Genomic DNA, 11,804 nt, shown 5'->3' with positions numbered 1-11,804 from the left:
CTCAGGAAGTTCGGAGGCCGCGGGCGGGCGGTTCTCAGCTCACTCTAAGTTGGGCGGGCGCGGCCGGCCGGGCGGGGCGGGGATGGGGCCACTGCGATCCGGCGGCGGCTGTACCGGCTCCCGGGAGCCCCGAGGGACCCCTGAGATCGAAGGGTCTCCGCCTCAGAGAGAAAAGTCCTTGAAGTGGAAAAGCTCAGAGCTAGGAGATGGGACTCGGAGGTGCGCTGCCCTCAGAAGTTGTGGGGGTGTTCAGAAGTGTGTGAGGGGAGAGGGCCTCTGGGCTGGAGAAGGCGCTGCCACTGCTCAGACAGTTGTGACATTTGTGAGGCTGAGAAGAGGGCGGTATCTGGGGCCTCTGAAGCTCGAGATTTCAGAGAAGGAGCTCTCTCCCTGAAAGATCCATGCCAGTCCAGACCCACAGGCTGCAGCCCAAGGGCTCTCTGCACTCAGGAGGACCCGCCGGGGAGTCCCGCCAACCCCAATCCTTCTCTGTGAATCTCAGTTATTCTGATGCCCAACCTCTCCATCCCTGGAGCCAAGCAACAGGTATTTAGAGAGCAAACATCTGCTGTACCTAGCTGACCAGAGCCTGGCCTTGCCCTTTTGGGGGTAAACTGAGGAAGGAAAAGGCCTGGTCTTGCCCTGTGACTGGAGGTGAAGGACTCTTATTCAGAGGTTCCGATAGTCCCTGACAAGTTATAAGGCTTTTAGGAGGCAGCAGGAACTCTGGCCTTTGGAGAACGATTGGGAACCATCTCCATAGTCTTCCCCCTCCCTCGTTCTTAGTTCCTGAATTCTACACATTTTCATATTGTCTTCCTCCACCCCTTTTTTAGCCTGTATCCACAAACCCTCCATAACTGTCTTCCCTTTTCCCCTTAAGTCTCTTTTCCCACACACACAGTCATACCTAGGCCCTGACCTCACCTCACCTACCCCTGACCCTCTACTCATGTAGGTCCCCTGCAGCTTCCCCTCTTCCTTCCCATCCCAGCTTCTGGCTTGGGTACACATATCCACCCCCTTGCTACTTCCATGTCCCCTAATTCCTCTTAATCCCTCAGCCTGTCACCCTCTGTCTCCTTCCCTTTCAGCCACTTGTCTCCAGCTTTGGGGTCAGGATCTGCTGTAGAAGACTTGGTGAGTCTGAGAGCCTTTTCACACCTCCGTAGCCTGGAGAGGCAGGCTGAAACCTCCCAATGATAGAGATGATTAAAGGGCTGGAACACCTCTGTGTGTATATGCTCATGCAAGTGTCTGTGTGTCTATATCTTTATCTCTTGGAGACAAAATAACTGCCCTCAGCCTTGAGAGGGCCCAGAGCAAGGGATGCCAGCAGAATGAAGGGAACCTGCAATGGGTGAAGTTGTGGTTAGGCAGGAGGAAGCAGTCTGTAGCAGTCAGGGTAGAATGAAGGACAGGAATAAAACTAGTGAGAGAGACCATGGGAAATCAAAATCACCTGACCCTTGGGTGCTTGACTGAGAGGACACCTGGAGGCTGAGGGGCAGCCCAAAGATCCCTGACTCCAACACCTACTGGTCCCACTGGGTGTGATGGAAGGGAGAGGGCAAAGGCAGGATTCTGGAGGGAAGACTGCAGCTGGCCTAACTTCAGTCTTCACTGTTTTAGTTTCAAATCAGGAAAAGAACAGTGTGAGACAAAGGTGTCTGCCCCCTCTTCACTGCTGCCTTCCAGGGCCTGCCCAGGCTGGGTACCCACGTGCCCTGGCCTGCATCAGGGCCTTGGTGACCAGGAAGCCTTCTTGAGTTCTGCTGACCCCTCTGCCTTCAAGCAACCTCAATATTGTCTCTCTCACTTAGAACCCTAGTCCCTCTCTCTCAGGAATTTCTTCCAAGTCTAACTTCAGTCCATCCTGGCTCTGTAAGCTCTTGTCTCCGTTCTAAAGCTCCTTCCTCAAGTTTTTGGGATGCATGCTGAGGGAGCTTGCTTCTCTCTACCTCCTCCAGTCTTTGGTATTCATTTCTCTCCACTAGAAAAAAAGAAGTGGAGCTCTCCCAAGCACAACTAAATTTAAGGGCTATCTCTTTCCCCCATCCTGTCCTCTTCCCATCTCACGGTTGTTTCTCTCCCATGAATTGCCCCTTCTTCCAGTCCTGTCCTTTCACCCACCTGTCTCTCCTACTGTCATTTCTGGGAGGTACAGAGATTTGGTCCCAGGAGGAAGAAGTCTCAGGGACCTGCATAAAATCTCAGCTTGGGGAAGGATGTGCATACAAGGCACTTTCCCAGCATCACAGCTCAATAAAAAAAAAAAAACCCAGGAGTCCTGATTCCTAGCCTGGCAAACCAGTACTTTCGTATTCTGCATAATTGACCAACCCACAGGGCTCTGAGGGGAAGGATAGGATGGATAAGACAAGAATTCTTCCAGGCAAGATCTAGTCCCACTGAATGTTTAAGCTAATTGCAAGGTTATTGCTGGGGGGTTTAAAAAAAAAAAAGACCAGAGTAGGAGGAATCTAAATAGGAAAATAGGAAGGGGGGCTACAACCTAGGAGGCTGTTGTTGAGGTCTTGGCTAAAGAAGTATGGTCAAGGTTGTGACAAAAAAAAAGAAGTGGCTGATGTGAGATTGTTACAGATCTTGTTTGGGAATCTGGGATATGGAGAGTTGTTTCTGGCAGGGTGTTAAGGCAGATGAGGTGGCTGTTGTGAGCTTTTAAGGGGTCACAAGCAGGAAGATAAGAGAGGTTGTGGCTATAATGAGACAGCTGGAAAGATACTAGCATGGTGGTAGCTGGGGAGCTGGGAGTGGGGAGGCCTAGGCCCAGACTAAAGGCCCCTCCTTCCATGTACATTGTAGACCTATTAGTGGTGAGGTGTGTAGGGGTCCATGAGAAGAGCTGAGAGGCGAAACCAAAGACAAAGCCTGGGCCACCTCCTCAGATCAGATTGGTTTTCCTGTTCAGGGTCCAGCTTCCTCTTTTGTCTTCATCTCATATGGGGGGAGGGCATCCTTCCAGGAGCTAGAGGCCAAAGGAGGAGCTTCTCAGCTGGGGCAGGGCCAGGATGGCTGTCTGTCCAGTATTGTCACTGCTAAATCATGAATGCCCCATGATGGACTAGGAATGAGGGCCTGGAAACTTAGAAGCAAAAAGGGCTCAGACGTATATCAGCCTGACCCCTTTGGCCCATTTCCTGAAGGAATAAACCATAGCAGAATCATCCTAAATAAGATCAGAGAGATGGTGGACCATTTCCAGGCCAGAGTAACAATCCTCACCTTCTCACTATTGTGGAACTAACATCAGGCTGGAGGTTAGGAGACCGAGGTCCTTGTCCTGGATTCACTACCAATATGTATAACCCCAGTCAACTTAGTTTCTCTTGGCTGTTTCAACATTAAGAAGTTGCATATCCGTACTTCCAAAGAGCACAGTCAACCCAGCTAGCTCTGACTCTCCCTCTCCCAAGAGACTCCTCATAGCAGGTGCCCCCCCACTCTGGGCCCTCATATCTCACCAGTCTTGATCTGACAAGCCTGAGTAGTCTCTAAGTATCTGTCCAGGGGTAGAACTGTGGTCTTTTCCCCAAAGCACAAGGACTGTTACTCATACAGGTTGAGAGATAAGAAGAGGGCAAAGTGTTAGGGATTTTGCCAGGGGGCAGTAAGATGGGGAGCACCCTGTCCCCTGCTCTAGCTCTGCCTCATCAACAGTGGAAAGTAGATGTAGATGCTGGAGTTTCCTCCCTGGTGTTATTTTCCCTTGTGGAAATCCCCTCAGGCCTTGGGCGGGGTGGAAGAGACTGACTGGGCAGCCCTGGGTCTCTCTGTGGGTATTTTCAGGTGGGGAGAGGCAGGACTGGGAGGATGGCACTTCCGTACAGCCTCGTGTGAAATGAGGAAAGGCAAAGGAAGTGCCACTTCACAGGCCTTTCATGGGGCCCAGGGACTGCTGAGCTGCTGCTGGGCGGGGAGGAGGAACCCAGAGTATGAGCCTTCCTCTGTGATGCTTGGGGGGAGGGGACAGCCTCCTTGGCTCCCCCAGACAGAGCTGTTCTGGTCCTGGGGCTAAATCTCTGCAACTCCCTGGGTGTCACAAGGAGGGAGGGAACTGAGACTTAGTGAAAGGGTCCCAACCTCCCACAGTCTTCCTGGCTACAATTGTCTTGTTTCCTGCACCTCTGTGGCAGGATACTTTGCAGGGGCTGAAGGACAGAGAATGGCAAGAGGTGACGAATCCTCCAGCATGGATTTTTTTAAAGGCTGGGAACTAGGCTTTCTTGGGTTCTTCCCCTGCTGATGGGGAGAAGGGGAAGAAGAAAGCAAGAGACTCAGCCCTTGGCCTGGTCCCAGCCCCACACTGACCTCATGTCTTCCCCAGCTTCCTCCTCCCAGCCCAGCTGTAGCCAGCTGCAGCCCCTTTGAGCCTCTTCACATTACCTCTCCTCTACTCCTCCCTTCAAAACAAACAAGTAAACAAACTTGCAGAGCTTCTGAAGTCTTTCCACTATTTCCCTTGCCTTATCTTTGACAAAGGGTCTTCAGATAGTGCCAATCCTTAGCCTACCAGGACCACTTTTCCTACGTGTCTTCCTCATCACCTCTGAGCTAGCTCTGCCTGCTTTGCCCCACAGCCTTCCAGTTAAGGAAGGCAGCGTAGCATGTGTTTGTTACCCTAACTTTGTACTCCTCAGGGTAAGGAGGAAGTTGGTTACCTTTGTCTTGCATCTCCTAGGCATTGAGGCTCTTCCTTGTTCCCAGCATCAAAGTCTGTGGATTGATGGGGGAAGATGTATGTTATCAGCCTGTAGCTTTTGCTCAGCCCTCTGCTGGGCTTCTGGAAATAAACAGAGGGAGAGACTTCCCTCTCCATGAGGCATCCATTTAGTTCAGCTTTATGAACAGTACAGTTAGTGCTGGAAAAGGTAAGGCGGAAGAGGGGGTTGCTGTGATGTCCTGGAGAAGGCTGGGGAACAGAACTGGGCCTTGAAGAACAGGAATGATCTGAAGGGGGCAAGCAGCATTCCAGGAAGAGGAACCCCCATGTGCAAAAGCATGAAGGACAGACTGAGTTCATTCTGTTATTTACTGACAGCTACCATGTGCTATGGAGACAGAAATCATCCAGGACCTTGCCCTTTAGGTCCTCGCAGTCTAAGACGAGATAAGATTCAGATCAGCTTCCATGTGATGCAAGAACGTGCCTATAAGAAAGACAGGGACAGACTTTGGAAAGGATAAGTCACTTGTGACTTGGGTGATTTATGAAAGCTTTCCTAGAGAAGGTGACAATAGTACTTCGTTCTGTGAATATTGCCACTTTGTATGTTTTAGAGAAGAGAATGTGGAGACCGCTTTGTAGAGGATCAGGGAGGTGTGGCCAGTGCTAAGGGTTGGAATGCTTAGAGATGGATTATAGTTAGAATGAGGTTCAAGGATGCCCCATATTAGGGAGGCAGGTTAGAAGACTATAAGTTCCCATTGCCTCCACACTTGCCCATCTCAAGAGGCCAGACCTCCCCTCCCCCACTCCCAATTGAGACACTTCCCCTGTTGTAACGGCCACAGAGATCTGGCAGTCAGGCAATCATCACTGCTTCCTTTCCCTGCCCCCTTCTGGGCCTGCCACAACCCAATGCCAGGTCTGAATTGGTGCAGGCTGGGCTCCAGGGACCACACTCAAACAGGTTTAGCCCCCATAAGCTGTGCTCCCCAGGGCTGTACTCCCTGCTGGAGCCAAGTCAAGCCAGTACTGGGAAGAGAGATTTTTGTCTGTTCCAGTCAGCTTTTGGCTATCATTGCTGTCCAGTAAGATTCAGCATTGCTGTTGACTGGCATTGTGGGAGTAGTGTCCAATCCTCAGCTTCAGAGGGGTCTATTAGATCTCAGTAATGAGGGCTGGTACAAACAACAGAAAGCAGTGAGTGGCTGTACACTCCTGTGTGCCCAGCTGTATGCTTCACAGGTTTTCTATGGTTGAGTCAAGAGAAGCCCAGGCTCCAGTATTGGAAGGACATCCTCAGCTGGGAAACTTATAACTATTGGAGAAGGAGAATCACATGTAGCCAAAGTAGGGTTAAAAATGGTGGCCATGCTATGGAAATTCAAAGAAGAATTCAGTAGCCTCTTGAGACTGAGACTTAAGTTAGGCCTTGAGGAGTCAGAAAGATTTGAGAGGAGAGAGGGAATGGCAGCAGAGGGAAAAACAAGATTAAAGTTCAGAGGCAAGAATGATCCTGGCTGGTTTGCAGAGGACATTGAAGACCTCTCTGGAGCAGGGAGCTGGGAACTCTCACACTTGCTCTCTACATACATTATGTACATGTAGTGTATCTTAACACACTTCATCCTTATAACAACCCTACGAAGTAGTTAGCAGTGCTGCTACATTGAAAGATAAGGAAATTGAAGCTTAGAGAGGCAAATCATAAGCCCAGTGTCATACAGTTGATAAGTGGCAGAACTAGGATTTAAACCCAGGACTATGTGACTCCAAAACCCATATCAGATTATGAACTTTGAATGCCAAAATTAAGGACCAGGCATGATCTGAATTAAATTGGAAATAAAAGGCTAGAACAAGTCATTATAATTTGGTTAATACCATATGGATCTATAAACAATCTAGTTAGTAAACAAAGATTGTGCTTTAAAAGCCACCTAGAGAATAAGTCATAGTTGAACCCCAAGCCACTCTCCTGGTTTGGCTTCCTGCAGCACTGGCATCCCTTCTTCCTATTTGGCACAGGTAGCATATGCCATTTCAGCGTATGCCCTCCTTAAATGGACTATGGAAACTTATTTGACCCAGTTCAGGCCAGTGGATTTCAGAGAAAAGAGTTGTCTTGGGAGAAAGGATAAGGATCTGAACTAGACCAGGATAAGGAGAATTGGGCTGCTGCCACCACTCAGACATGTGCATATCAGTGCTTCCTGCCTCTTAGGATGAAAGGGTTGCTCCTGTCACCTCCTGTGTGCACAGCACTTCACAATTTATAAAGTATATTAATTCCCATGCTCAGGATCCTCCATGCTGACCTTTGATGCTGGGAGGGCAAGTATTATCACTCCTGTTGTACAGATGAAGAAACTGAGGCTGCAGGAAGGGAAGTGACTTACTTGCTCAAGGTCACACAGCTGGTAAGGGGTAACTTGGAGGCTGTGTGATGCATTGAGGAAGATACAGGACTTTGAATCACAAAACTGGGTTTGTGTCCTTGCTCCTGTACTAAACTATGTGATGTTGGGTTACTTTAACTGCTCTGAGTTTGTTTCCTCCTTCTAAAAAGTAGGAATAGTACCAATAGGTTTTTGTAAGGATCAAATAACATTATTATGCCATGTGTAAAAGCCTTATACAATTTGAGGACTTTTTATTCAAGGGTCAAGGTCAGCAGATGAATTCAGGAGGTCAAATCGAGGTATTCTGTGCTCTTATCCCTATACCACACTGCCTCACTCATAATCCTTTTCCGGTGTCAGTCCCTGTTTTCTTGCCAGCCCGGAAGCTACCCTCTTCCTCTCCCTTCCCTTGAGGGCTGATTTACTGATTGCTGGTTGATAACCACCTCCCCAGAGAGCCACCCGGAGCCGGCTATACTTCAAGTCTCTTGGGCCTTGTGACTGCTGGCCAGAGTTCCCTCCTTACCTTCCTGCCTGGGCCAGCCCAGGGCTGGGCTTGTAGGGGAGAGTTCTCAGTCATACTGCCACACCCACTCCTCTGCTCTGTGTGCAATTGAAGATTACAGGCCCAGGAGTTCTGCTCTGAAATCCCAGGGTTTCCCAGATAATCCTGTGAACACAAGTGATGGCACCTACCCCCAGGCCTCTGTAAGTCTTATTTCACCCACCTAGTGCCCTTGTCAAAGGCATTTTTATCTCTATTTCCTGGATAGGGAAACTGAGGCCCAAAGACAGTAAGTGCCTCATGCTTGGTTATAGTGAGTCAACAGAGCTGAGGCTAGAACTTAGGTCTCTCGACTTCCAGTCTGAGGTTCTCTCCACTGCCCTAGATGGCCCTTATTTCCTTCCCTGATCCACTCCCTGAGGGTCTCTATCTGAATGTCCTGAGGTTAAACACACGTACTATGCTTATTCATGCAAATAAGATGGAAATATTTTTAATATGAACCAGAAAGGCAAACTCATAGAGTGAAACCATTTTCCTCCCTGCTGGTCCCAGGGGAAGCTGTAGCCTAGGAGGGAGCTGGGGCTAAGCCCTGGGTCTTTTGTAGCCCTCATACCACCAGAGTTCCTTTTCTACTTCCCAATAGGGGAATTCCTCTCTCCAAGCCCCCTTCTTTGATTTTTGAGGTTTTTGAACCAATGTTGAGAGATCAGGCTGGGGGTAAGGTGTTCCCAGACCAGGGTGCAGCCTTGCAGTATGGAAAGTGAAATGGAGAAAATGGGCCAGTGGTGATGGTGCTTGGGTGGAGCCAGAGAAACTCAGGGATTTGGTTGTGTCTAAAACAGGTCTGCCCCTCCCAGGAGGCAGGAACTGGTTGTGGAAGAGAATTAGGGAAAGGAAGTCACGTACTGGCCAGCGAGAGTCCCCCATGGCCAAGAGGAAGAAGCCGATGAGAGGAAGACCTTTGCCACAGCAATATAAATAATCACAGGGTTTCTGGAAGCTCTGTCCTGTTCCAGAACTCAAAAGAGCAGTTCTTTATCCCAAGGCCCAATGACCTACAGAGGGGACCAGGGTGGTGGCTGGAGCTAGGAATCCTTCTCATACTCACCCCACTAAGTACAGCACCCTTTTTATTGGGTACTTCCTATGTGCCATGCCTCATGCCAAACACTTTCTACACATTAACTTATTTCATACTCTGATCGATTCTAATGTAATAAGTAAGATTATGCCCATTTTACACATGAGAAAATTGAGGCTCAGGGAACTTAGATTTATTGTCAAGATCATCCATAAGAAGTTGGTGGAGCTGTGAATACCTGCCAGTCCAACCCCTGCTTCTGTGTTCTCAGTGATAGTGTTTTACTGGCACTATGTTCTCTACCTAAGAGTCTGGAAGCCCCTGAAATTTTTCAGAGGCACATGGCATGGTCTCAGGAAAGGAACAGAAAATTGAGGGGAAAATAAAGTTTTTGTCTTGCTTTTCTGTTGATCCCTCTGGCTGGGCTTGGAGAATCTACCCCACCAAGGTCCTTGGGAGAAGATGCTAATGTCTGGGAACCTCAACCTCTGCCTCATTCACAGTAACATATCTAGACTCTAGTCCAAATCCCAGCCCAGCCCAATCTCCAGCATTTCCCTGCATTGAGTTGCTAACCTTAGTATAGGTGTCCAGCAGGGTTTCCCATGCTTACAAGAATGATGGGAGGCTGACTAGTTAGCTCAGTTGTTTAGAGCATGGTGTTGATAACACCAAGGTCAAGGGTTCAGATCCCTGGACTGACCAACCACCAAAACAAAGAATGATGGAGTAAGCTCTCCCCCTTTTCCCCATCCCCAGAGAGTCCTGGATTGGGATAGGGCAACTGTGTAGAGAATTGTGTTCCTTACCCAGCAGGCTTCTCACTGTGCCTTTTGGTTTGCACTAAGTAGCCAACTTGTGAGGTTTGGAGAAGTTGAAACATTAGTGTACTGGGCAGAGTGGGCCCTGAGTTGGGAGAGATTCTACCCATAGCTGTATCCCAGAGTGATCTGGGACAGCTGCCCTGTGCCAGAACCCCTCTCCAGTCTCCTAGTGGGAGGGGTCCATATTTAGTAGAGGATCTGGTAGATCCCTACACTTGTGCACCCTCCTATCTTTATACTGCCTAGAGAAAAGTAAAAATGACTAATCCTTCCTGACCAGCCACTATTCTAAATACTTTACATTTTTTAACTTATGTAATTGTCACAACTCAATGAGGTAGGTATTATTTTATCCCCATTTTACAGATGAGAAAACTGAGGCATAGAGAGGTTAAGTAATTTGTCCAGGGTCACGCAGCTAGGAAATAGCAGAAGCAGGATTTTACCTTAGTTGGTCTGGCACCAGAGCTTATGTGCTTCCCACCACAATAAACTGCATCTTTACAGAATCTTTGCTTGGTCTCTGGACCTCTCATTGTGTAACTGTCTCTCTGATGTTTGTCTTGATGGGATTTTGGAATGGTGTCAGGTTAAGAGAACAGGAGCTGGTTTCCCTCTGTGTGCCCCTGTTCTTTCTTCCCATTAGGTAGAGGCCCCCCTAACCAAGAGTGTCCCTCTTATTTGTCCATAGGTCACTGCCTCAAGAGGGTCCCAGAAGAGGGAGGAGGCACTGCCTCCACTACAGCAGCTGCACCCACAATGCAGAGCATCAAGTGTGTGGTGGTGGGTGATGGGGCTGTGGGCAAGACATGCTTACTCATCTGCTACACAACCAATGCCTTCCCCAAGGAGTACATCCCCACAGTGTTCGACAATTACAGTGCCCAGAGCGCAGTTGATGGGCGCACAGTGAACCTGAACCTGTGGGACACTGCGGGCCAGGAGGAGTACGATCGCCTCCGCACACTCTCCTACCCTCAGACCAATGTCTTTGTCATCTGTTTCTCCATTGCCAGTCCGCCCTCCTATGAGAACGTGCGGCACAAGTGGCATCCAGAGGTGTGCCATCACTGCCCTGATGTGCCTATTCTCCTAGTGGGCACTAAGAAGGACCTGAGATCCCAGCCTGATACCCTACGGCGTCTCAAGGAGCAGGGCCAGGCACCCATCACACCGCAGCAGGGCCAGGCACTGGCCAAGCAGATCCATGCTGTGCGCTACCTTGAGTGCTCAGCCCTGCAGCAAGATGGCGTTAAGGAAGTGTTCGCTGAAGCTGTCCGGGCTGTGCTCAACCCCACGCCGATTAAGCGTGGGCGGTCTTGTGTCCTCTTGTGACCCTGGCACTCAGTTTGGAGGCTGCCCCTGCCCCCCCACCAGTTGTGCCTTGGCGCCTTGTTTGCCCGCAGCTGTGCCTTAAGGACTAATTGTGGCACCCCTTGCCAGGGGGCTCCCTGAATGCCTTTTTCTCCTTAAGGAGTCCTGCAGGGAAAGGGGCTTTGGGCCTGCCTCAGTCTGCTTGGGAACATCAGGTATTCTCATCAGCTCACCCAGGCCAAGATTGGACTCCTCCCCAAGAGGCCAACCCAGTGCCCCCTCCCCACTTTCCGCCACTGACCAGTTCATCCAGCTTTCCACACAGTTGTTGCTGCCTATTGTGGTGCTTTCTCTCAGGTTAGGGTCTCTCAGCCATCTCTAACCTGTGCCCTAACTGCTCTTGGAACTGCCCCCCACAATGCTCTATCCACAAATCCTGAGAAGATGAGTGTGCCTAACCTGCCCCCATGTGCCCAGGCCTTATGCATCCGCTGACTGACTCAGCCCCTGTGCTCCTGGGGGCCTTTCTTACCCCCATCAGCATCAATAAAACCTCCTGTCTCCAGTGGCCCCGGCTCCTCCCTCTGTGCTGGACATTAGGGGGTGGGCATGGACTAAGGCTCCCCAAAGACTGGGAGCCTTTTGTTTCCTCTAAGAGGGGACAGGAGACAATAGACTTCATTGTGGTGCCCCCAACCCCCAATTTCCCTAACAAAGCTTTGGGCTCCCTTGGCGGGGCCAACCTTGCTCTGGGGCCCAGCCACAGATGCAGTAATGGACTAGGATCCAAAGCTTGAGGAAAGTTCCTGATCTAGGGCTCAGAAAGGGAGGGGTTGAGAGCCATCAGCCTGAAGGCAGGTCCTCACAGTCATGCATCTGAAAGCTGTTCCTTTATACCTCGAAGGGGACAGATCTTTACCAACAAGAGTTGGGGCTGAAACCCATGCCTCTGCCTCGTCTGAAGACTCCCAGGTATCCCAGTCCTGGC

General features: G+C 50.0%; 1 protein-coding gene across 1 annotated transcript; it reads left to right on the top strand.

The window, feature by feature from the left end:
- The first annotated feature begins 1,123 nt into the window (after nt 1-1,123).
- On the top strand, nt 1,124-11,384 carry RHOG (ras homolog family member G). Its single transcript, XM_008586509.1, has 2 exons — nt 1,124-1,140; nt 10,194-11,384. The coding sequence occupies exon 2, from the start codon at nt 10,262-10,264 to the stop codon at nt 10,835-10,837; it is 576 nt and encodes a 191-aa protein (XP_008584731.1). The 5' UTR covers nt 1,124-1,140; nt 10,194-10,261; the 3' UTR covers nt 10,838-11,384.
- The last annotated feature ends 420 nt before the right edge of the window (nt 11,385-11,804 follow it).

The sequence above is a fragment of the Galeopterus variegatus genome, unplaced genomic scaffold (assembly GCF_000696425.1).
Source record: "Galeopterus variegatus unplaced genomic scaffold, G_variegatus-3.0.2 Scaffold4004, whole genome shotgun sequence".
In the NCBI taxonomy this organism is placed as follows: Eukaryota; Metazoa; Chordata; class Mammalia; order Dermoptera; family Cynocephalidae; genus Galeopterus; species Galeopterus variegatus.
This window is presented reverse-complemented; position numbering and strand designations above follow the sequence as displayed.

Coding starts and splice junctions, on each gene's coding strand:
- RHOG (XM_008586509.1), top strand. CDS start 10,262: ATGCAGAGCATCAAGTGTGTGGTGGTGGGTGATGGGGCTGTGGGCAAG.